This window comes from Mus caroli, chromosome 15 (genome assembly GCF_900094665.2).
Source record: "Mus caroli chromosome 15, CAROLI_EIJ_v1.1, whole genome shotgun sequence".
Classification (NCBI taxonomy): domain Eukaryota; kingdom Metazoa; phylum Chordata; class Mammalia; order Rodentia; family Muridae; genus Mus; species Mus caroli.
This window is the reverse complement of record NC_034584.1, coordinates 21,208,567-21,234,801: the sequence shown is the minus strand read 5'-3', so window position 1 is coordinate 21,234,801 and position 26,235 is coordinate 21,208,567. Positions and strand designations below refer to the sequence as shown.

The following is a 26,235-nucleotide window of genomic DNA, read 5'->3' as shown; positions in this document are numbered from 1 at the left end:
TGTGTGTATGTATGTATGTTTTTGTTTTAATCCCAGGTGTGGAATAAAAGGCAGCTTCACAGCAGGTGATTATGATTTGCCTCCTGCACTAGCAGGGGTGTGGTTTTGCCAGCTGCAGATAATTCTAGGGATTATGAAGAGGGTCTAAAGGGGGGAGTTCCAAGATGGCTGGCACTGTCTCCCCTGTCACATTTGTGAGTTGCTGTATATTCTGACAATGAAGATTACACTTACCCCTAGGGACTTGACAATGTCCCTAATCAGAAGGAAGGAGCCTAAACAGGTTACTTCCCCCTTTCCCTCTAACCTTCTTTCTCTCCTACCAAGTGTTGGGGGATTGGAAGGGATTAGGGTGGAATAAGGGTTAGAAAGGAGGTAGAGGTATAAGAACCCAACAAAATAGCTGAAAAGAAAAGCAGCAACTGGAAGTAATCTTATGTGAATTAAATTAAGTCAGCTGCAGAAAAATATTACTTGCATAGACTCATAAAATCTTACACATGCAGATGACATGAAAGGAAAGGCTATCTGAAGGAAATAATGGGGACATTCTATCTAATGGGGATAGATAGGAGAACAAGAAGGGGCTGGTGGCTAAATAGGGAGGAGACGGCCTCAGAGCACATTTTATAAGAAAGGTCCCATGTAACTCAGTACAATACAATTTTTTAAAAATCTAAAAATAAATATGTAAAAGTCAGACCCCTCACATGGTTATTTAAAACTACTCAAGGAAAGCAAACACAGCATATTAATATCTTTTATTGTCAGACTTTGTGAGCCAAGAGACACTGCTTCCACGTAGCTGTCCGTAAGGGATAAGGCCAAAGTGACTTTTCTTTGTGAGCAGACTTGTTTGGCCCACCTTTATATATTTTTTTCCATATAAAAATAAAAGTCCAAGTCCAGATTCTTTTTTCTTCTGGTTACAACCGCTGTTACTTACAGGTGCTGTGTTCAGGTTACCTGTCGGAACCAGGGACAAAACAATGTGTGAATTCCATTAAAGCCTCAGTGTTTATGTTGGAGGTCCCTTAGAGGTTTGCTTGAGGGGTACAGAGTTTGGGAATGCAGCAGCTCCCCCTCCCCCACATTCGACATGGTTATATCTGCAATCTAGCCAGAGTGATGACACAAGTTACCTTTCAAAGAAGACCAAAACAAAATAAAAAAAAAAATTTTTTTTAACTTAACTTTTAGAATGAAAAAAGACTCCAAAATGACTTCATATCATTCTAAAAACACTGGAGCCAGCAGTTTAAGAGTGGTTTATAAATACAGTTATCTCTCTGGGCTGTAGACCTGTTAGTAATACAGCAGTCACAGGTCGCTGCCCTTGCTACATGTAAAACGAAACCGAGTCCAAAAAAAAAAAAAAAAAGTTTCTTTCCAAAAAATACAGCAAAGACAGGAACGTCCAGGATCCGGGTCTGTTAATAAAGCCACCTCGAGACTAGAACTCTGAACTAGGAAAATATACAGACTGTTTACAACATTGCACATCCTCTTTCCCTTTGTGTTTAATGCTCACAGGACAATGATTAAAGTGTTGAGTGTGTGAATACACGCATGCTCGGGCAAGCACAGACAGTTGAAACAAAGCAAAAAAAAAGTTAATACACGTTCGTAAGGAAGGCTGCCAGCAGCACTCCAACAACACTGCCCCCCTCCGCTGTCTCCCCGCCCCGCCCCCTCAGCTCCCCTCATTTCCAGGAAATCAGGCTGGGGAGGTTAGTGCACAATCAGTGGATCCATGCCCTGCTTCCAAGCTCTGCAAACCCCACCGGGAGGTGAAAGCGCTCCCCTCAGTAGCACAGTTAAGGTCGATTAGGGTCCACTCTGCAAGTTTAAGGCACTTCTGGCTGCTTTGGTGGCCGCGTGGTTTTCTCCCCTTTCTTTTTTTCTTTAAGGCAAGTTTTCATCTAGGATTTTTAACTAAAGCTTAAGAGATTGTGCAGACTGTTAAAGGTTGACAGCTTAATACGTGATCACTGAGGCTGATCGGGTGAAGGGAGCCCCCGGGACTCCTCCCTCTGACGACCGGTTATCAGAAGCCTGGACAGCTGAGTTTCCAAAGCTGGGTCGGGACCTGGCGCTGGCCCAGGCAAAGAGTGGCACGTTCACATCGGCGAGACACGTGGGCTTGGCTCGTCTTCACCTGGAGCTGCCCTGGCTGCTCACGGAGCGTGTGGTGCTATAGCGCTTCTTCACAATCATGCTGATATACGCTTTCATGAGCTTGGCCACATCCACCACCTGCCGGGAGGAGTAGAACCCACATGTGGTCACCAGTCCCTACCAGGTTTGAGAACCCAGGTAAGCAGACATTCTCTGACTGCCCTCCACATATGAGCTGGTAGCTTCCTACCCTAAGACCAGGTCCAGACTCACAGGAAACCTGGAGTCGAGCAGAGTGGACCACCCCTAGCTTGGGAGAAAGTGAACTGGAACTGTTCTAAATGAAGGGTGCACCACCTGGTGGCTCTTGCATGGAAAGCAGTGACTTTGATGCATGTTTTCTGACTTTTCAAACTAATATGCCACTCGTACACCAGAGCTGGTACCATTGGGGTTCTAATGGCTATCCTCAGTTAAAACAGTGATGACATCTAGAGTCCTTTATAAGCCTTTATAGGCCACAGCAGCTAATTCCAGGTCCATTCCTCTGGACACAGCTGAAGCAGCAGGGAGCCTGGTGGGTGGGGTTAGATCTATGGCAAAGCCCCCAGATGCCCACTACAAACCAGCCACTCTCTTGAGCTAGGTAGGATTGTCCACTGGCATCTTCTCAGGATGCCTGTAGTACTGCTCTCAGCCTGGACTATACAAAGGCATCTTCCAGGCTTCTACATACAAAAGGCATCTTCCAGGCTTCTATTTCCTCTTCTGCCTTTCTCATCTCGAGTGGCCCATGCTGATGTTACTAGAGCCACTAGCTGTAATGTCTCACACGATCCTAGATTTCATGGTAGGTTCTTACCTCCCTTGGGATTCAACTAAGTGTCACAGCCCAGCGCTGGAGCCTTGAGCCCTTTCTTCTCTCTGTATACTTTCCCTGTCAATCCACTAAACTCCATCATTCACCTTCCTGCTCCGCCAGCACCCCAAATGCCCCCTTGCCCACCACCATCCCTTATAACCACTCTTTCCTGGTAGCAATCCTTGAGCTGGCCTCAATTGGCTTCTTTCGTTATTACACTTGCGTAGTTGAGCGTCCCTAGCTCATACATTCAGTGACTTTTCTGAATGTGATCTTTCGATCCAGAATCAAATATGGCCAGATGGGGAAGGCCCCTCGGCTCCCTCCTGCGCTGTGGATGCCTCTGGAGTAGTCTTGTTTTTATCATTTCATTTCATGTGAGAGTGTTTCACTTGCATGTATATTTGTATACCACGTGTTTGTATACCACGTGTAACTGGTACCTGAAGAGGTCAGAAGATGGTTGGGAACCTTATGTGGGTGATGGGAATTAAACTAGGGTTCCCTACAAAAGCAACAAGGGCTCTTAACTGCCGAGCCATCTCTGCAGCCTCTGACTGCTGTGGTTCCTTGCCACGGTCACCTCCTGTCTGCAGGGTGTCATGGCCAACAATGTTCTTTCTCACTGTATCCTTTCCTTCTCTTCCTTTCCTGACCCACTTGCAAAAGAAATGGATCTATGTGCTCAACAGGTGGGACCGGGCAAATCTGGAGCCATCCAACTTTGGCTTTAGAAGGGGGGGGGGGGGCTACCATACTGTTCCCCATACAAGAAATCTGGAGAGACTTGGTCACTAGCATCCGGGTTGAGGCACTGTTCTCCTCTTCTCCTGAGATGGAGTGAATCCTGCCTGCCCTCCTCTGCCTCTTACCTCACTCGTCTCAAAGAGCAGCTCCCGCTCGTCAACCACGATCTTGTACGTGTTGGCCAGCGGTGCCCCGAACGAGAGGATGTGCTCATACTGGAAGACTTCTAACGGTTTGCCCTCTCCACGCTTGTAGACAGACACGGCGTCTGCGCTGACACCCAGCCAGAGCTCCTGAGGGAAGCCGCCTTCTTTGCACTGTGGAGACAAGAGAGTCAGTGTGAGCAAACATTGGATGAGGACGGTCAGCACACACACAAGAAGCCACAAGGCCAGTGCTCGGCAGGTTATACTGACTGAAGTCACCACGGCAGCATCTAAGCAGGGGAAGAGGTACCTCGGCGCACATCTTGGTTGACTTCTGACTGGGTAGCTGATTTTAGGCTTCTTAGAAAACACATGGGTAAAGGCTTATGCCTTGTTTGGTTTGTCTCTTTTTATAACACCTCATCTTTGGAATTAGCTATTATTCAATTAGTCACCTGCATCAGCCAAACAGACCAAATAACACACAGGTTGGGCAAGCAATGTAACAACATCCCAGCCACACAGTAAGCCAGGCCTGCTCTCCTTTCTGTTTTTAGGCCTGGCCCCATCCTGTCTGGGCTGGTTTATCTAGAATCAGAGAGGTAATTCTCCCAATCGCTGCGTCTTGGCTTCTCTTCACAAGAGGAGGTGGCAATGACCTGATAGATGTTCAGTGTAAACACACTTCTAGCCTGACTGCAGACCCGCTTGTATGGAGCAATGGGAGGAAACCAAGAGCCTGTGCAGGGAAGAGCAACCCAGGAATGCTGGGAACCAGAGAACAGACGGGTGCTGTAAGTTAGGTGCACTGAACAGTGCATGTATAGGGCACATTTATATTTATACCTCAGAGCAGTGGCTTTCAACCTTCCTAATGCTGCGACCCTTTAATACACTTAGTGTTCTGGTGACCCTCAACCACATAATTATTTTGGTTGCTGCTTCATAACTGTAGTAACAGCTATGAATGTAACTATGGGGGGGGGGTCTTGACACCACAGGCTGAGAACCGCTGCCCCAGAACAAACATAACCATACCAACCAACCTACCACACCCAGCCCAGCAGCCTCCCAGAAGCAATTAAAGTATCTCGGAATAAGAGCTTTAGATTTTTATAAAGTTTCAATGTAAAGTCGTCAAAGATCGTGTTTAGTGGCTGTAGCCTTAAGGAATCTAGCAGCTCATCTGTGAAGGTGCTGGGAAACTTGTCTTCAGAACAGGGGGGAACGACTCACTGGCTTACGCCGTGTGGCTGCCTGAGGCCTTGTGGTCTCTGGCACTGACTAAACCCTCCACATCTGCAAAGAAAACACACAAGGGAGATGGCCTGACTTGACACGCAGGCCGGTCTGACGAGTATTGCTCTGTTCTACACCACCGGGAAAACTTCCTTCCAGTCAGCGGTCTTAAATAAAGACATAAGGACATTCATGCTGGCCTGGGGCAGTGGCTGAAAGGCAGCAATGAAACCAGGATCCCACTCTCCAAGGTGCCATTCCTTCATAGTAGGTCATCACGAGGAATGGAGAAGGGGCATGCTAGCTCAGCACTTCTGCGCTGCCGTCTACAAGCTGCAGTGTTCTGAAGTCTGAAACGTTCTAAGCGCTGACTCGAGGAAGAAAATATTTAGATGGAGACGGGGGACGTAGCTCAGGGCTAAAGTTCTTACCTCTTTGCACCAGAGCCTGGGTTTAATACTCAGAATGCACATAAGGAAAAGTTTATCCATCTTTTGAAGAGTTGCACTGCACTGCCTGGCGACGTTGGCACACACCTCTAATCCCAGCAGGGGCAGGTGACTCGGAGTTCCAGGACAGCATTTGGGAGGTGGACGAAAGGGGTTAAGACCACCTTCAAATACAGAGTAGGTCTGAAGCCAGCTGAACCTAATGTTAATCTAGATCAAGAGCAACAGAAATCAAGCCTACCAGCCAACCAGCCACACACATGGAGGTCATCCTACTGGCGACTCCATTATAGAAATATTTGCTACAAAGGAACAGAAAATAAATCTTTGAGGAGGGCCGCAATATGGTTCAGTGGGTTAAGGTGCTTGTCTCCAATCCTGACCACTTCAGTTCAGTGACCTTTGCCCTCTTCCAGATGTCACACACACACAGAGGTAAAAACAAAAACGACTGAAGAAAACACAACAAAAAAATAAAACAAAACCCCTGTGGGACATGAGGATGCTAGTGGTGAGACTCAGAAGGCGCAGAGCCAAGTGGTCCCTCGCGTCCCTTTGTATGACCCCAGGAGGGTTCAGGTTCTGACACAGTTTGGTCCAGACTGTACAGCACCTGCCTGTTCAACCGGTTCTCACCTCCACATCAAAGAGTGTTGATCCATAACCAGGCCACTCCTTGATCAGGGCCATATACTTGGCCATGGCTTGTTCCTGGTTCATTCCCTGCAGTTTCTTCCACTTGTCAATGATGCTGGTGCGAGCCGAGCAGACTTCCTCCTTGATCCACATATCCAGCATCTGTTCCTCCTCCACCTTCTGCCGAACCACCGACCCGGTCCTGAAGCTTCGCCGAAGCGTCCCCTCCAGGAAGCTGGTCCTTCTCTTCTCGAGGCGCTCGTATGGGGTGAAGGTTTTGGTCGACTGACTAATGCGAGCTCTGAGTCTCTGCACAGAGTAAACCTCCTCGAGGGGTGGGATGGAGGTGTGCGGGGTATAGTCGCCCTGCAGATACTGCAGTCTCAGGGCAGCCAGCACTTGGAGGCTTTCCTCAGGGGCTGGGTGGTGGCCATGGATGACGGCTTCGTGGGCCTAAAGGAGGTGACAGACAGCAAATATGTCAGGAAACCTCTACTCATGCCATGCAGACTGTATCCCAGCCTCCCTTTAAGCTTAAATCCCTCCCCCGCAAAGCACCCACCTACCCCCACGTTTCCACTTGGATTCCTCCTAGCAAAGCACGGCCTGCCGCTTCCAAGCCAAATTCCTCCCCTTCATGGGTGTCATCCAACCCTGGACTGTCTTTTACTCCTATGGTCTCTTGGCAGTGATACTTTTTTTTAATTCACTTTACATCCTGATCGCTGTCCCCCTCCCAGTCCCCCCTCTACTCCCCCTCCCCTTCTCCTCTGAGAGAGTGGCAGCGCCCTGCCTGAGTATCCCCTGACTCTGGCACATTCAAGTCTCTTGGCAGCGGTGTTCAAACCAAGTGCTCATTCCACAGTGAGTGGTTAGCTTTTCCTTGCTGGTAAATCTGCTACCGTACCTAACCCTACAGACTTTAGCAGTTTATTTATTTGCTGCAGTAATGGACTTCTCTCTCTTGCCTCTGACAAAGGAAAAGAATCTGTCTCTTGGAGTTCCTTTTACCTGTTCAAACATAAACGCAAACTCCACGCTGTCTTTTGGCATGCTGTCGGTGTCCAGGAAGCAATAAAGTTTGAAGTAGAATTTCCATGGCACGTCCCCGGCTTCTGACGTGGCAGCTAGCCTACAGGCAGAAACCACAAAAGTCTCAGAGCAAAACCAGAAACGGGCCATGGTAACCCACAGAGGGCTGATTTCACACAGCGCACTCTCAGGATGAAGCAGTCCTACCATATGATGGAACAAAGAGGTGACACAAGGGGTCGTCACACAAACAAAATAGCAAGGCAGTCCTTGTCAGAGCTCCTGGGTAGTTTAGCCAGAGGGAAAGTGCATTGTTCCAGCCAGGTTCCACTTTAGGGTAGACAATAAAGAGAAAGCTTTCAAGCAAAGAGGGCCAGCAGGGATTGATGAAGGGCCCCAGATGAACTGGCACCATCTAATGTGTACCTATCACACAGAAAGGCTGTCTGTCTGTGTCCTTTAACAACGCTCAACTATGGTTTCTTAGGTGAAACTGCTATGAGGATTCAGGGGGCTGCATTTGTATGCCAAGCATAGGTAGGGGTTAGAGATCAGATACTGGAGGCTGCCCCGCCGAAGGGACACTTCATAAGGTAGACATTCGAGGCCGTTGGAAGAGCTGCAGTATTGGCTGGAGTCCCGAAGCCTCATTTCAAAGCTGATCGGAAATCAGTGTTCTGAGAGACAGTGAATCCAGGGAGAGACAGTGAATCCAGGATGAGAGGGAGAGAGTGGGGAGAAGGGCTGAGGGAGAGACAGTGAATCCAGGGTGAGAGGGAGAGAGCGGGGAGAAGGGCTGAGGGTGAGGCCGACAGATCAACCTTGAGACCATGGCTCTGTCCCCGAGTCAGGGTGTACAGGTGGCAGAGAGGAAAAGGTAAATAGATTAACAAGGGTAAAATATAAACTAACGCCAACACTCGCGGGGAGCGTCCAGTGTTCTCCAGGCGGTTTCAAGGGGAGGAACTTACTTTTCAAACTTTGCCAGGACGTCAGCCACGATAGTCCGGCTTTCGATGGCCTTGTCCACCTGTCCATTGTACTCAAACAAGGCAAACATGTTCCTGCTGTCCTCCATGGCAAGCCCTCGGATCAGCTTCTCCACCACCTGGAAGACACATCAGGGGCTCTCAGCTCAGACACCGCCGCTGTACGCTTTACGCGCATGCGACGTCATCTGTCGGAGGGAGAGGCTGGTGTGGCAGGGTCCACACAGCCCTCTCAGACTGCTGCCACGGAGCCCAAGCATGTACTGGTTTGCTCTTACTGTCTTGATAAATTCAGCTTTGACTTTCTTCTTCCCTCCCCTCCCCAGGGCGTGGAGAGAGCGGCAGGGGAGAGGAGGACCACTAACTTACAGTTTTCTTTTTTGCAAAGCCTCAGTAGTTGGAAAAATAAATGAAATCCCTAAGTCCCATCTTTTATCTGATATATTGATAAGCCTTGAGAAACAGTGGCGATTTCTAATGATGATTCACTTCAGAAGGCTCCCAAGGCTTAATTAGCAATGCCACCATCATTCCAAGCTTTCGTTGGGCTTGATTTAAGAGTACAGGAGAAAATGTGCTCTTCTGACGTGGTATTCTCCACACTCTCGTGGCAGGCACAGAGAGACACCCGGTGGCCAAAGAGACTCGACACACCCTTCTCACAGTTTCCCCGTTGCAGATCTAGACACGTTCAAGATGGGGGAGATTACGTCTGAGGGACACTGGCTTAGGTGCAGCTTCGCATGTGCACGTAATTCAACTTTTACCTCTACTGTGAGTGTGTGTGCTTGGCTGCTGGCTGTACTGACTTTCTTGCTTGTTGAGCGGATACACTGAGCATAAACACCCCTTCAGGTACCACAGGCATATGGGCCAGTGTGCAACAAGCACAAGGCGATTGACTGTCAGCATTCCCTACCTCCCCAGCTGTGGTGTGGGAGTTGATGGTGATCTTGCAGGAGCCTCCGCCGTGGCAATAGACCGTGGACGTCATTTCCTGCCGGTGGATCAGAGCTTCGATTTCATCTCGGGAAGGCACAAACTCTCTGCATTTGGTTTTCTTAAGGGATTCGTAGATAAAGAGGGCGTACTTCTCCATCTCGGTTCCTGGGAACTGTTCCCGTATCCTGGGAGACAAAGGTGACTGTGAACTGGAGATAGACACAGGCTGGCCAGAGGGAGCTGGGATGTGGGGAGGGTTCAGCAGCAGAGGCTGGGAGGCTGCCCCCTTGTGGTGACAGGAGTGAATGGCAGTGTCTTTCTGGTTAGGTCCAGCTTTAGTTCGGACATGGAAAAAGTAAAGAACCTACGTTGGGGGTAGTCTGCTACCAGTTTTATGTGGCACCGCTAATAACCAAAAGTATGATGCCGTGGGCCATGGCCTTGAATTAAAAAAGATCTGCCTGCATCTGCCTCCTGCCGGGATTAAATGTGTGCACGCCATGCCTACACCTGGCCTTTCTTTGTTAATGTAGGGGTTCACGCTGTACTCTATCTAGGCTGGCCTTGAACTCTTGTTCCTCCTGCCTCAGTGAGATTACCAGAACGAGGCACCATGTCCAGCTTTAAATGTTGTTTGCCACAGTTGAGCAAAATGAGACTTGTAAGCTACCTTTGCCACACACAGAACAATGAGATTAGACAGACTACTCAGAGATTCACTAGCTAGTTTTGTGTCAACTTGACACAGCTGGAGTTATCAAAGAGAAAGGAGCTTCAGTTGAGGAAATGCCTCCATGAGATCCAGCTGTGGGGCATTTTCTCAATTAGTGATCAAGGGGGAAAGGCCTCTTGTGGGTGGTGCCATCCCTGGGCTGGTAGTCTTGGTTCTATAAGAGAGCAGGCTGAACAAGCCAGGGGAAGCAAGCCAGTAAAGAACATCCCTCCATGGCCTCTGCATCAGCTCCTGCTTTCTGACCTGAGTTCCAGTCCTGCATCCTTTGGTGATGAACAGCAGTATGGAAATGTAAGCCGAATAAACCCTTTCCTCCCCAACTTGCTTCTTGGTCATGATGTTTGTGCAGGAATAGAAACCCTGGCTAAGACACCTACGTAGCCATTTTATTAACTAAATGTATTCCATAGCCACACTGTCAACCTCAGAATAAAATCTGATAAGAACTACGCCAGTACACACACACAATCAAAGTTGGGGTTTTCTATAGAGAGAGTAATTAAATGTACCCATCATGAATACATTAGTGGCTTGGTTCTTCATACAGCTTAAAGGGCAAGAGGACATCTAAGCCATACAAGCTTGCTCGAGGGCCCCTGTGGGTCGGGCTGGAGAGCAGCGTTTGGTGTTGCAGTGGCAGATTATACTTCTGTAAGGAGCTCTGCCCAGCTTCTTTCGAAAGCACCCCCTGGCCTAGCACTCTACCTTTTCAGGTGGAACTTGAGGTATTTGAGGATCCCGCGGCTCGGCAGGAAGGTGCAGCTGAGGCAGGTCAGGATCTGCCAGCTGTAAAGGTTGCCCACGCTGCCAGGATGGGGCACCTTGTTGGTCTGTTTGATGAGCTGACAGTACAGTTCATCCCGCAGAGGCCGCAGGTCGTGCCCGGTCTGCAGGATGCCCTGGATGATAGGGATGGGGTCGGACATGGACTCCAGTTGTTGGAGAGAATTGAATATCTTGATGGCTTCGTCCTGAAGGGTCGTGTAGCCTTTGTCTTTCAGCACTAGGGAAACAAAGCCAACCGAAATCACTGGAGGGGCTGGAAGAAGTTATGACAGGCGCAGGAGACTAAAGGAAGGGATGGGGGTGGGGACAAGCAGCCACTTCTAAGGAATGTCCACACAGAGGTGAGCGAGCCGCACTGCTCTGTTAGACAGCTGAGGCTTTAGTACAGAACCTGCTCGATTAAAACCTGAACTATAGTTGGACAGCTCTCTCGCTTAGGACGTGATACTGTCTAGGACCTGTGTACCTTGACTTAAAATGACAGGTTACATCTCCTGTCAATCCATTAGAACTTGAAAATACTGTCAGGCAAAACTGCAACGAATCCTCTATTGACTGTAGCCTTGCCTCACGCGTCTTGGATGTGCCACGCACCTCCCACAAGCTGCCGCTGCTGACGCCATGCTACGAAGCCACTTCATGATGAAGGAATGAACACATAGACAACTCACTGGATGGTGTATTGATAATTAAAGACAGAAGGGCTGGATAGGTACACCTTCCTACCACAGTCCTGCAGGCACTGTATACTCTAAGGATTGCCCTGAATTCACGGAGAACGCTGGCACTCTCTAATGTCCCTCTAAATCATTGCTCCTCAACCTTCCTAGCCCTAATGCTGCTTCTTTAATACACCTCCTCCTGCAGTGCTGACCCCAACCACACAATGACTTCACGGCTACTTCCTAACTGTAACTTTGCTTCTGCTATGAATTGTTAAGTATCTGATACGCAGGATACCCGATACGTGACCCCCCAGCAGGGTCATGACTCAGGTTAATAAACCGCTGCCTTACATCTGTACTTGAGCATGTTTTACCGTTTCTTTCCTGTCTGGAATGACTTAGAGACACTCTGAGATAGCACTACTTCCACGTTAGAACGAAGTTACGAGGCTCTGAGAATCCCGAGGGCTTTCTGAACTCACGGTTGAGATTTATGTCCCCGTAGGGAAGAGGCAGGAGCGGGGAGTGCAGCGGGTGATGCGTGTAGCGAAGGATCGGGTTCCGCTTGTAAATCTGCTCCACCACGTCAGAGTTGAGGCAGTTCTCCTACAAAGCAAAGCAGCCATTGAAAGAAAGCAAGGAGGCAGACTATGGGGAGCACCTACTCTTAGAGAGCAAATCCACACATAGAACATCTTTTAGAAAGTCCAGGAAATCCAGCGGTGATCATTTTCAGCCAAAGAGAATCAATCCAACCTGGATTTGAGCATGGACCCCAGAAGTATGTGACACAGCTCAGTGTCTGTCTCAAGTGTCCCAAGTTTCCTCACGTTATTAAAACCCCCCATCCCTGTAGCTACTCACATGTCTACTGAACAAATTAATCTTCATGTTTTGCCATCAATCGTGGGATCTCCAAGTATAGTTCACTTTAAAATACATTTTGGTAGACTTTATATTTTGAGTCTTGGGGCAGATCTAGGGTAGCCTTAGAACTCAAGACAGTCCTGCTCAGTCGGCCAACTGTTGGGATTATAGACATGCAGCACCATAGACTGGCTTTAATTATTAATTTTTTTGATACTTCTTTTAAAGACTTTCTTTTTAGTTCTGTGTATATGTGTGGTGTCTGTGGAGGCCAGAAGAGAGAGCAGCAGAGTATTCTTTGGAACCAGAGCTAGAAGTGGCTAGGAACTCCCTGACATGGGTCTGGGGACTGAACACTGGCTCTCTACAACAGGAGCGAGCACTGCTCTTAAATGCTCAGCCTCATGGCTCTTCTGAACTTGGAAATGACACACCTCACGCCCACAGGGACACGTCCCCCTTAGGCCCCTCTGCCGAGAATTTAAGATCTTTGGACAGAATCCTATCCTGTGTTGACACTCGTCACATGCTACTGGGATGCCACGGAGGCAGCCACATCACTAAACAAACAGCAGGGTCGGGCACAGGCACTGATTCATTCTTCCAGGGAAATGTCATTTCCAGTAGGAAATCTTTCCAACAACACTCGCTGGAGGCTGGCAGAAGAGCGATGGTTTAAATCTTCTAGTTAATTGGGGTAACTTGTCTCATTTCTGAAGACGCAGTCTTTTATATTTGGAAAAACTATTTATTCTCTGAATGTCTGAATTTGCAATTAAAGAATAAAAATAGATGGCACAGCTTTGATAAAAATGCGTGGCTTGACATGAAAAAAAAAAAAAACCCGCCTCCTTTCTCAAAAGGAAGCTTCGAAAAATATTTTTATTGCTAAAAATGAGATTATTTGTATCTAGGGCCCTGGGTTCCACAGGAAGCTTGGGTGTGTATTGGGGAGTAAGAATTTGCTGTAGCTTGGTCTCAAACTTCTAGAAAACATACCACATTGGAAACCCCTGGGTTTGGGTAGGAAATTCCAACCTTGGCTCTATCAGACCGTCTCCAGCTCCACCGGGGTCCACAGCACCATGAGGGAGGTTTGTAGCAGCTGACGGCTAATCATTGGTGCTTTCAACCAACACACATTGACTGAACAATTAAACTTACAAGCAGGGAACTGAAATTTTACGAAATCAATGAGATTTGTTGTTTCTGGCAATCTGGAGGTAGCTGTCAGGGATCCCAAGTGTTCTAGCACAATCTGGGCTCTCTGTTTCCTTTCAGGTGGTGGAGACTGAACCCAGGGCCTTGCCCATACCAGCAAGCACTACACCACTGAGCTATATCCCCAGCGCCCAATCTGGGCTCTTTGTAAATCTACTTCTGGGACTTAAGAACTGAATATTGAGAAGGGAATCACAATGACTTCTGTGAGGTCTCCAACTGGGGCAGAGGTAACTCTGGGATGGTTTGAGTGGTCCCTACCCAGTTCACACACAATCTATGCATAGTGTGCCAAACTCTAACACCTCCATGGAGATGGAACATCTGTAATGTAAGATTTCACCAAACACCTCACTTAGACTCTGAACTGAAAAATCACCAGGCATTAGTGGAAGCCAGGTGGGATAAACACTGGCGTCTGTAACAGCAAGGAAAGGGACCACCAGGAACTCCTGGGTTTCTCTTCCCACCTTAATATCTTGGATCAGCTGCTGGGTGGGCGTGTCGATTGGAGCCTTGGTGTCCGTCACGTTCTGGATGGCGCTGGACCACCTAGTCGCCTCGTTCAGTAGTTTTGTGTAGAGTCGGTAACAGTGTTTACGCCCATACACGGTGACATTCCAGTAGCCTGCAAGGCAGCATAGCACACTTACGTCAGCCACACCCTCTGGGGCCAAGGCTTAAGTCACAAGGCTTGTGATTTAAGTCAGTAAATGCTAGAACTCTACTTATGCTTTGTCGGGCACTAGGTATCCGGTGACAAACAGAAAACACTGTGAAGTTTATAGTCAAGAGGAGGGGACATACTAAAACAAGGAGGTCCATCTCTCTAAGGAACACTGGGTGCAGCTGATGCCCCAATCTAGGGACGGGCACAGGAAAGAAAATGCGCAGCACATCCTGAAATCCCTCCCACCTCCGGTCTCTCCTCTTCCCTTCCTCAGCCCCACCCCTCAGTGAAGACCAATGCTGGAGGGTCTGTACGCTCAGACAGCACGCTCATCTGACACAAATGGAATAACTGTATTTTTTAAAAAGTCCTATATCGCTGGGCGTGGTGTTGCACGCCTTTAATCCCAGCACTTGGGAGGCAGAGGCAGGCAGATTTCTGAATTCGAGGCCAGCCTGGTCTACAAAGTGAGTTCCAGGACAGCCAGGGCTATACAGAGAAACCCTATCTCAAAAAAAACAAAAAAACAAAAACAAAAACAAAAACCCAAACCAAACCAAACCAACCTACCTACACAGCAGTTTCTTATGCACTAGGCTAAAATCTGATGATTCTAAGGTCTTTCTAATTTTTTTTTTTTTTTGGTCTTTTGTTGTTGTTCTTATCTGCATCTCTGAAATCAAATCTTCACTATAGCTTTAAATACTAAGCCTTTAGAACCACACACTGCCAGCCTCAGCAGGTAGATCAAAATCAGTTTTTCGAATGGAGGAAGCCAAAATACAACATCTTATTCCCTCACCGGAGCAAGCCTGGCCTCTGAGATTTGTCACCCTTCATTTTCAGCCAGGGGGCCTCCTGTACCTGTCTCTTTGAATATCTTCTCATCTGGGGGCACAACGGAGCACAGGCTGTTGAGGACCAGAGTGCCCAGTTTCAGAGCGTTCTTCTCTGAGCTCTTGTAGTAGTCCAGGGAATTGTGCGTCAGCACGAACCACCGCTTCTTCAGTTTCAGGGAGGACATCTTCGGACTGTTCTTCACTTCCTTATGCAGCCACCCTGGAAAGGAAGGGCCAAGCGTCAGCTGGAAGACTGTGATGAGGAGCTGGGGGATAGAGGTCAGTGGGAGAGTGCTTCCGGGGCAAACCTGAGGCCACAGGACCCAACCCTAGCACAGGAAAACGTAAGCCAAAACCTAACTGTCATGGCACCCTTCACGTCTGAAAAACATGAAATATGGGCTGCACGTTTGCCTATGGGCTAGAAAATGGCTGTGATCACTGCTTTTTTTTTTTTTTTCCAAACTCCTCTATCTAAGTAACTTGGAGAGTCTTTAAGGCTGAGGGGATGGCTCTCACATACTGCTTGCTTCGTAAGTGTGGGAGCCTGAACTTGGTGTCCCAGCAACCCTCTAAGGAACCTGGCACAGTGGTCTGCACCTGTTGTCCTCAGCAGGAGGATTCTGTGGACCCCAGTGACCACCTAGTTTAGACGCATAGGTGGGCTCCAGGCTTAGAGCCCCTGACGTAAGAAGACAACAGACTATGGCTGGCAATCACCTCTGACGATGAACTCTTGGCCCTCCACCCTGGTGTCCCCCTTGGATCTCTGCAGCAGGGTTATCCAGTGGTGCATCTCCTCTGGCGTGTCTGCGTTACAGTGCAGCACCCGGTTGGCTGTGATGATCACAAATGAGTTGGGTCTGAGAGAGGAGACGGGATGAGAGAGGAATTAGCTCTGAGACCCAGGGTGGGCATCACCTGTCTGCAGTGAGGCTTCACGGCCTTGTCCTTGGCAGCCCAGGGCTCCCCTGGCAGCCCAGGGCTCCCTGGAGACTCTGGAATGCTATTTATATTTCACATTACAGCAAACCTTGCTCATATTTCTGTGGCAATAATTTTATGTGTCATTAATCTTTACACTTGGCGCAACACATTCATCCCGAAAATGCCTGAGAGGGGAACCATTCCATCTGCAAGACTTTCCAGAAGAAACCAGAAGAAACTAGTCCCGGGAAGGCAAATAAGGTAACCATGGGGATTTTTTTTAAATGCACCTCCAAACTCCTTTCTTCCTAACTCTGGATATAGCTTTGGATAATATTGCTATGAGTTGCGAATGAAATACCAGACAGTGGTAACAGAGAAGGATTAGCAAGTAGGGGTCAGTGGAACATGTTATACCCTTGATTGTCCCCGGTACAAAAAGCTACTGTGTCCACATTTTCAAAGGCACTCAGCAAGGGCTCATTTCCCAGATGGGGAGAAAGTGATAATGGAAAGTTACTTTGCCCCGAAGCTCCGGTCTGTCAGTGTTCGGAACCCTTCACAGGACAGTGTGCATACTGGTTCCCTATCTACCTGCATTCTATCTTATCTATCTACTCTGGACTGAGAACTCTCTTGTGAGCTTTCAAATGTTCCCTGTAGCAAAGCATTACGGAGTTCAAGAAAGCAAAGGCTATGTGGGCTACCTGTCTGTAGCCAGAGGTCCCTTAACAGCTGGGGCTGAGCCAGGGGGTGGTGGCAGATGCTTTTAATCCCAGCACTCAGGAGGCAGAGACAGTCGTGTTTCTGTGAGTCTGAGGTGAGGCTGGTCTACAAAGCCAGTTCCAGGACAGGCAGGGATACACAGAGAAACCTTGTCTTGAAAAACCTAACCAAGGGCTGGAGAGATGGCTCAGTGGTTAAGAGCATTGACTATTCTTTCAGAGGTCCAGAGTTCAATTCCCAGCAACCACATGGTGGCTCACAACCATCTGTAATGGGATCTGATGCTCTCTTCTGGTGTGTCTGGAGAGTGATAGTTTATTCACATACATAAAATAAATAAATAAATAAATAAATAAATCTTTAAAAAAAAAGAAAAAGAAATAAAAACTTAACCAAACCAAGCCAAATCAAACCACAAAAAACAAACCAAAAATGAACAAAAAACTGTAGCTGAGAAGGAAGAAAGGTGAGAAAAACCAAATAGTATAATGCAAAGGTATTGGTATGGCCAGGCTGGGGCAGAGAGTTTGTGAAAAGAAGCAGACTTAGTAAGGGAGAACTTAGGTAAGCACACAGCATCTGGACCCTGGTGACTGACAGCACAGGTGTTAAATGGTGTTGGCTGACTTCTGGAGACAAAGGCTTCCCATCCCCCAACAGCCCCAGAGTACATAATGGGGAGGACCCTGGAGCTCTTACTTTGCCTAGCAGACTTTAAAAAAATATTACTATTACTTATTATAAGGCTTACCACACTCTTATTTATCTCTGGCTATCTTAACAATGGCAAAAGTCAGTTTTAATTCGGACTCTGCCCCTCGGACAACTGAGTCAGCCAAGGACTGACTCAAAAACAGACAGAGAACAAAGGTATCTGATGATGCTTTGCCCTTAAGGTCAAAGTAGAAATGTCAAGGACAGGGCTCATGCTTGTATTTATATTTATTATATCTATTCCCCATGCACACTATCATCAGGTCATTATTAATTTTTAAGGAAAGGAATGCTATAGGCTCCCTATGCTGGAATACCATTTTCCTAAACAGCCATTTTCTTGCTATAAGAATTCTAAGACAGTCAGACGTGGTGGTTCACACACTGGGTCCTAGAACTTGAGAGGCGGAGACAGGAGAAGACTGTCCTAACTTTGACACCAGTCTGGACTAACGTAGTCTCAAAAAATAAAACACAAGAAGAAAAGCTATCCCAAGTAGATCTTCCACACAGACACCACCCCTTTCTGCTTTGCAGCGTTTGCAAATGGACGGTTAAAGTCTGGCTTCTCATTTACCTTAGCAAGCCAAAGTCAGCCTGCTAGAGGACTTTAGATGAGATGGTTGCCAGGGTTTCATGCATAGCCTAGAGAAGGGGGCAGTGGCAAGGCCAGAGGCCACCATGTTCTCTCTTTCAAGTGCCATATTGGAGCTTACCTATCAGGGCTGTCAGAGGCACATACAGAATCAATCAGCCCGACATCCAGTGTGCCCTGCAAAGGGACAAAAAGGACAGAAAGGGTGACGAAGGAACCAGAAGAGCATGACCTCATACAGCATCACCAGACTGTAACAAACCAAGGAAATGCGTGTGTGCTCTCTCTCTCTCTCTCTCTCTCTCTCTCTCTCTCTCTCTCTCTCTCTCTCTCTCTGTGTGTCTGTGTCTGTGTGTGTGTCGAGCTGCAAAATAACAGTTGCTTAAGAGAAGTTCCCTCCCTTTAATAGAGTTCTGGCAGTCTCTAGTGAACTCCTTAAAACACTTTATAAATTCGGGGGCTGGAGAGATGGCTCAGTAGTTAAGATCACTTCCAGAGGTCCTGAGTTCAATTCCTAGCAACTATCTGTAATGAGATCTGATGCTCTCTTTTGGTCAGTTACAGTGTACTCACATACATAAAAGAAAAAGAAATAAATCTTAAGAAAACAACAACAACCACCCCCCCACACACACACACCAAAACAAACAAACAAACAATCAAACAACCCCATAAATTTATCAGGCAGTCCCTCTTGCTCTTAAAACATTTTTACTAATGACTAGCCATCAACTAATGACTCGCTTTTTAATAGTATAAATTTATTGATTTATGCTATAACCCTTTATTAATTTAACAAATATTCCTCAAGGGGACATTTGATTTTAAAGTTTTCTGGGGGCTGGGAAGGGACAACAGCTCAGCAGTTACAAGAGTATACCACTCTTACCGGGGACCTGAATTTAGTTCCCAGTTCCAGGGGGATCTGACTCCCTCTTGTGTTCTCTGAGGGTAACTGCAACACACACGCACATACCAACCCTCTTAAACATAGTTACAAATGAAAACAAAGCGTTTTAAAAAAGTTAATTTTACATATATTGCATACACACACACACACACACACACATATATATATATATATATGCAAGATATATGCAGTAACTTCCTGTGTGCCCAGAATATACCAAAAGTCCCATTATTCACAATTCATGTGATTCTTCAAAATATAAGTTTTCTGGTACTTCTATAATTTAAAAATTGTGGATTTTTTTTAAAGGTTTTAGGTAGAAGATGTGAAATGTAGCAGAACTCATGTGTAATTTGATTTTTCTATACAGATTTTTTTTTAAAGATTTACTTATTTATTATATGTAAGTACACTGTAGCTGTAAGCACACTCCAGAAGAGGGTGTCATCAGATCTTGTTACAAATGGTTGTGAGCCACCATGTGGTTGCTGGGATTTGAACTCAAGACCTTCGGAAGAGCAGTCAGTGCTCTTAACTGCTGAGCCATCTCTCCAGCACCTCTATAGAGATTTTAAGCAGAATTTAAGACTTTGGACAGTTGGGCAGTGGTGGCACATGCCTTTAATCCCGGCACTTGGGAGGCAGAGGCAGGTGGATTTCTAAGTTCGAGGCCAGCCTGGTCTACAGAGTGAGTTCCAGGACAGCCAGAGCTACACAGAGAAACCCTGTCTCAAAAAAACCAGAAAAAGAAAAAGAAAACCACCACCAACAAAAACCCCGACTTTGGACAGCTGGCCTCCACCCACCCGTCACTCACCACAGCATTCTGGGGGTTTGCCTGTTCATCGTGCATTTCTCTGATCTCCTGGTCTGTGGACGAGTGGACCTGACTCAGCACGCTGAACCACTGGCTGTGGACAGAGAGGACAACAGTCACGGGTGGCCGAGCTCAGAGTGGCCAAACCACGCTCTCCATTTTTCCTGCCCAGGACCCCACCTGTGAGCTGCTCTGCTGCCAATGTGCCTGTTTCTCACATGCAAGTTGGGGCACATACTATCATAAGCGCAGTCTAAAAAACAAAACACAACAACAACAAACCAGCCCAACTACCCTTAGCAGGATGTACTGTCACATTAAGTACCCGCCCTGGCCGGCTCTCAGACCTCACTGAGTACTATTGAGGAGACTCCCATGCAAGGAAAGAAAATCAACACTAGAGGAGTCAGTAACCCCTCAGACCCATGGCTTGACGCCTGTCTTTCCACTCAGGCTCACTGGGGTTTCCATGGCTGGCCAGGACCCCACACAAGTGAATAAAACCACAGGGGAGGTGGAAATCAAAACAGGTGTCTAAATCAAAAGCAGGAAATTACTGTGATCAAAATTCTTCCATTTTTATTTCAACTGGGTTTTTACTTCCAGAGCATCGTAATGAGAAAGATGGATAGAGAAAAGCAAAGTAGAATAAAAGTCTCACAAGAAGAGGGAACCTGAGATGAACAGAAAGAAAATAACCTGGATCATACATATTTACATGCATGCATGCATGCATGCATACATACATACATACATACATACAGTGCTGATTACGAAACACACCAGGGCTGGGCGTGGTGGCGCATGCCTTTAATCCCAGCACTCGGGAGGCAGAGGCAGGTGGATTTCTGAGTTCGAGGCCAGCCTGGTCTACAAAGTGAGTTCCAGGACAGTCAGGGATACACAAAGAAACCCTGTCTCGGAAAAAACAAAAACAAACAAACAAACAAAAAATAAAATAAAAAACAAAACACACCAGGGACCAGAGAAGCCAAGGTACCCTTTCCTGTCCAGGCGTCTTATGTCGCTATACAGTGGAATAATTAAGTGAACAGCTGACATCATCACATAAAGCTAGGCATATAAATTACTTTCAGCAAAAACTAAACCTCCTTTCTAAGATTCCTGATGGAGCAAATGCTTGAGAATACTCAACACTGTGGACTCGTGGAGCAAATAAAGCCAGGGGCATCCTCGTCTGCCTGTGGTCATCCTTCTTGGCCAAGCAGAAGGCACCCTGTAGTCATGACCCTGTCATGTCAAAAAAATGTCCCTAAACCAAACACTGCAACAATGCACAATTCAAGACGTATGCCGAATGAATCACATACACGCACATGCACACAAACACAAAGAACAAAATTGCTTGGCTTTCATTCCTATTGATACTCCTACAACTTAGGCATTTCTTATGAATCATGTATAATTTTAAATCTATAAAGGGATTCATTTTTTTAATGTGTTCCACTTGTCAGGGGAAACCGGGTTTGGCTAAAAACCTTCCAAATGTTAAATTTAGCAAGTCCATTATGGCACAAACAGACAGAGCAACCGCCAGAAGCCAGGCCTGTAATTCAGCTGAGGATTCGAGGGCAGTCTCTGGACCACAGAAAGCCTCGTGTGGTCTCTAGGAGTCCCAGACAGAATGTTGGGGCTGTAATTTCAGGTCTGCTTGTTTTCCCAGTTTGAGCTATAATTTATGAGTCCAGCCAGGGCTTCAGTCTGTTCCCATGGGAAGAATTGCTTTCTGGCGTTTTGACCTTTCGTGTTGCTGCTGTGGTGTTAGATCAACTTAAAGGCACTGGAATGGCAGGCAGAAGGGAGAAAGCCAGGAGCTTGAGGGATCGACAGCAATCTCTGATGACTTCTGGGCAAGACACTGAACAGCACAAGCCACTTGCTGTCATCCCCAGAGACTACTACCTAGTACTGGCTCAGGGCAGGTGACAACTGCCTCCCACCATGGGCCAAGAATGGACGGGACACTCCATTGTGTCCTAGACTCTACATGGCCCCGTGATGCTCGTCACTGAAGAGCAAATGTCATTTTCCCCTTGCTTTGTCTCCTCCCTATGCTCAAAGCTCCAAAGACAGGCGGCTTACACCAGCCAGCGAGTGACTCCAGAGACTTGAGCCTCTTTGGAAAGAAAAGCAGGAGGGTGTGTCTACTCCACAGGACTGAGCCTCTATACTATTCCTGTGTGCGCCTTTTCTGTCACTTGGTCTACACAGTATAAATAATGACACCTACCCCACAGGACTGACTGGGAACCAAATGAGTTAACTCTATCTGGAATACGGCTATGTTAGATAATGTTAGCTTGTCCACTGAGTCCTCCAAGGCCGAGACTTTCACATCCTCTGCATGCCACAGTTCTATTATTCATTAAGCAGAGGATGTCTAAGACAACAACAGACTGTTCCTTATGTCTCTGTACAAATTCTTCACCTCTATAGCTCAGAAACATCCACAGAGAAGGGTTTATGCCTGATCCGGTGGTATTTGAGGCTGACATTGCTGTGTTTGAACACATCTGCTAGGACGAGATTCCTTAAGGGACAAGACATACACCTCCTATGCCTCTTTAACCCTAACCCTGATAGAAAGCCCAACTGAAAACCTAAAATCCCTTCAAAGGCAACAGAATAAACAGTGTCTGCATGGAGCTCATGCCTGAACTCGAGAGGAGCGGGGAGGACGTGGTGAGGCGGCAGCCCATCCCCAGACCTCACCTGGCATCTTCAGGGGACTCTGCGATGAGATGGAAGGTCCTGTCGGCCAGGATGATGTCGATCCCGTTCTCTTTGCTTGTGTTGTCTATGATCTCCCTGCAAGACACAAAGGCAGAGTGGAAATCAAGAGTGCAAAACTCCTAGGGATAGCTGAGAAAGGCAGCCTTACCAAAAGACCACGTGGGGAATGTTCCTTTAGAAATTATATACCGTGCCTCATCCCCCCCCCCCCCCCCCCCCGCCCAGTTATAAGTGACTTCTGATTCCTAGGAGGTCCCCGAGACTAAGATAGTAATGAATGTTGCATCACATCCATGTGATGCATGTGATATGGTTCCCCATACAGTGTAGAGCGTGCCTGGCTCAGAACATCTGAGACCAGGGGTTTTATACTCCAGAACAGGACCTAAGTCTAAACATGGGATGCATTTATTTCTCATCCACACATAGCCTGAAGGCATTTGTCTTGTGTGAAGCAGAAGGTACACTGTGGGGCTATACTCCAGCTTCCTGAATGCAGTTCTAGACAGTGATTTCCACATGCCTAGAGTTTGACTGTAACCAGTCATGTGAGGTTGGAGAGGAATTCCCCACTTGTGGCATCCTACAGCACTCAAAGACTGGAAAGTTCTAGATTTTGGATTTTCAGATTGGGACATACAACCCGTGCACGCATCTGAACTGTAAAGCTTACTTTACAAATCAGATGCAGCAAGGGTGAACAACAACAACACAGAATAACTGTAACCCCCACCCACCCACACACACACACACACACACACAAAGGTAGGTGACCATTCTATTTTTCCCTCTAAAAAATTAATAATTAATTAATAAAAATAATTAATAATAATAAATAAATAATAAAACAATTTTTCTAACAGGGTTTTTTTGACCACATATAACTGAAATCATAAACATGAATGAAGGATTGCTCTCCAGAGGGCCTCCAGGGGGCACCAGACTCCCCCTGTGCTCTCAATAGTGCCTCTGCAATGGGCTTAGGGATGGGGTGGGGAGGGAGGAAGGTGTCAGGGTGTTTCCCTAATGACTCTTTGCACAGTGGACACCCCATGTCTGACTCTGCTCAGAGTCCAGCAAAGCCTTCCTCTGCCCTCTGCCTGGCGCACAATAGGAGGAAACCCAGGAAGCAGCCTGGTCCTGTGTGAGCTCCTTCCCTAGTCTGTCTCAGCAGCTGTGCTTTGAGGATACCACTCCCTAGCTCCTATGTTGGATATGTGATCAAAGCAGGTACTTACAGGAAAGACTCTGAAGAGGGGATTAGCTATGACGCTCCACTATTGTGAACAGACTAAGGCTCTTGGGGCTGAAAGTTATGTTTTTCTCTTCCTTTAGTTTCTCTACTCCAGCCCCCTCCAACACCCCCCTTCTCCAATGCTGGGATTGAATCCAGGCCCTGTGCATGCCGGACAAGCACTCTACCACTGAGCTACATCACATCTGTATTTTTTTTATTGAGATAGAGTCTCTTTAGATAGCCAGGCTGGCCTCAAAGTGGCAAGTCTCTGCCTCCGCCTTTAGAGTGAGGACTCAAACATGTGCTCCCTGGCTCATTCTGTTCTGAGAGCATGCCTGCCTTTCAGCCATGGATGATGTAGTAAGATGGGTTTCCTTAATCTCGGACTTCTTAGCATTTAGACCATGGGCAGCATAAATTTGGTTCATCAGAAATTACTCAGTTGTGGGAATTTATTTGTTAAACAGAACAAAGTGGCCAAGAAAGGAGCTTCCTATCATAGGCTGAGGCCTGGCTGGTACCTGGCATACCCTCCCCATCACTGCCTCTTGCAGGCTCCAGAGCCAAGGCAGACTTTGGAGTCATCCTGATCTCCTTTAGACACTCCCTAATTAATATCAAGAGACTCAGTGACTGGGACAGGTTAACTAAATTAGGGTAAAACACAAGAAGGTATCAGGATGGGACCAGAGCTGGCAATGCACCTGATGTTAGCATGGTCTTGAGGATCTGCCCATTTGCTCTGATATATGAAGCAGTGAATTTATTCACAGCAGAGCATACCAACATGACTGCAATTCTAACAGGCTGGAAACAGTAAATTGGTGTGACCACATTTCTGGACTCACTGAAACAAAGCTCAATGTATTCTGGGCCAGAGGCATGGCTCAGCAGGCAGTTAAGAGCTCTTGCCCCTTTTCCAGGAGCAGAGTTTGATTGCTAGCACCATGTCAGGCAGCTCACAGAGGCGTGTAAGCTTCAAGAAGACCTGAGACCCTCCCTCTCCTGGCCTTTGTGAGTACCCACATATATGTGAACAACCCCTTCTGACACAAATACACATAAATAAAAATCTGAGTTTTAAAGGAACAACCTAAACACAGATGGACTGTAATGTGAAAATCCCGTAAGATCAGGGGACAGAGAGATGAGGGTAAAGGTGAAGGGGGAAAGAGTTATTTGTTGCACGTCCAGATCACAGTCCACCACCGGGAGAAGCCAGGGCAGGAACTGGAGCAGAGGCCATGGAGGGATGGTAGTTACTGGCTTCCTCAAAATGGCACAGTTAGCCTGCTTTCTGATGTCACCCAGGGCCACCTACTTAGGGCTCACACTCCTCACAGTGGTCTAGCCTCTCCTACATCAAGCATAAATCAAGAAAATGTCCCCACATGGAGTGGCCTGCAGGCCAGTCTAATCAAGGCTTCGTCTCAGTTGAAGTTTGCTCTTCCCAAATGACCCTGGCTTGTGTCAAGTTGCTAAAACCCAATCAGCACAGGTCCTCGAAGGCAGAAGAACGATCCCCAGGGATACTGGCTCTTTCCCTCTCAAGAACTCAGACCCTCCATGTATGCAAAGGAGGCTTCAGACTCCATGACCAGCCTCACAGCTCTGAACCTCAAAATCCCAGAAATGCTCAGAAACAAAGGCGGGGCTAAAGGAGCGAATACGCTTCTCTGAAAGAGGGCGGTGCTGTTGATGGGGCTCCAGTATAGCTGGGTTCCAGTTCAGGACTTCTCCCAAATGCTGACTAAAAAAACCAATAAAGCTAAGGCCTTCTGTTGAGAGAGCCTCGATCTAAAGAGAGCAGAGGGCATCTCGTCATGTTAGGAAACAAGCTCTCAGAGATGGCTGGATGGACAGGAAACAGATCGAGGATTACGTGGCCTGTCAAATTCTGCTGGTCCAGATGTGGGGCTACTGTGGGAATCTAGCAGAGCTGCAGTGCCTGGAATACCCTGTTAAGCCCACATGTGCAGGAAGATACTTGGGAAAACAAAAACAGTGGTCAGTGCCTGATGATGCAAAGAAACCCACTGATTTCCTGGAACCAGAGGACGAATGGAGGGCAAGCATTCAGCCTGACTATACTATACAAAGAGTACCTCGGGTAACCACGGGCGGTAACCATTAGGAAATGTTTTCTTTATAGAAACACTTTAGGCAATAGGAGAGTCCAACAACAGTAGACTCAAAGTACTCAGCAGAAAGAATTACTCCTAAACTGAGGTACTGGGAAGGGAAGGAACAGGCTCAGCCAAGCAATCGAGCGTAACCAGTGAAGCCTAGAAACCTGGGGAAAGAGTCTTTGACTCCAGCTGCACATGAAAGACAGGACAGAGGTGATGGGAATCTATAAGCCTGAAGATGTGTGATCTTAAGTCAACCAGACATGTCCAACCCACGGGCAGGGCCCCATGGCCCAGGATGGCTAGGAATGTGGTCCAGATGTACTGAAAAGAGTGTGCGGTTTTGTGGGGTTTTTTTGTTTGTTTTGTTTTCTTTTTCTCTTATTGTACAGCTTTTGAGTGTGCACCTTGCGACAATGTTGTGCTGCAGCGTCAAAAGGCTGGGCACAGGCCTTACTGGATCCTGATTAAAAGAAAGAGTCTAC

General features: G+C 47.3%; 1 protein-coding gene across 3 annotated transcripts in view; it reads right to left on the bottom strand.

The window, feature by feature from the left end:
• Positions 1–746: 746 nt before the first annotated feature.
• Positions 747–26,235, bottom strand: part of Myo10 (myosin X) — a 193,495-nt gene continuing 168,006 nt past the window's right edge. For 2 of the 3 annotated variants that reach the window (XM_021183593.2, XM_029469786.1), the window contains 14 exons: positions 22,364–22,459; positions 19,631–19,724; positions 18,025–18,080; positions 15,662–15,804; positions 14,967–15,161; positions 13,903–14,060; positions 11,827–11,950; positions 10,599–10,896; positions 9,138–9,345; positions 8,201–8,337; positions 7,209–7,329; positions 6,198–6,650; positions 3,853–4,044; positions 1,905–2,256 (listed from right to left, as the gene is read on the bottom strand). In XM_021183593.2, the coding sequence (XP_021039252.1) occupies positions 2,155–2,256; positions 3,853–4,044; positions 6,198–6,650; positions 7,209–7,329; positions 8,201–8,337; positions 9,138–9,345; positions 10,599–10,896; positions 11,827–11,950; positions 13,903–14,060; positions 14,967–15,161; positions 15,662–15,804; positions 18,025–18,080; positions 19,631–19,724; positions 22,364–22,459 (2,377 nt within the window). In that variant the 3' untranslated portion in view covers positions 1,905–2,154. Of the gene's footprint in view, positions 2,257–3,852; positions 4,045–6,197; positions 6,651–7,208; positions 7,330–8,200; positions 8,338–9,137; positions 9,346–10,598; positions 10,897–11,826; positions 11,951–13,902; positions 14,061–14,966; positions 15,162–15,661; positions 15,805–18,024; positions 18,081–19,630; positions 19,725–22,363; positions 22,460–26,235 lie in introns of all 3 variants that reach the window. The other variant, XM_029469787.1, reaches the window with a different exon arrangement.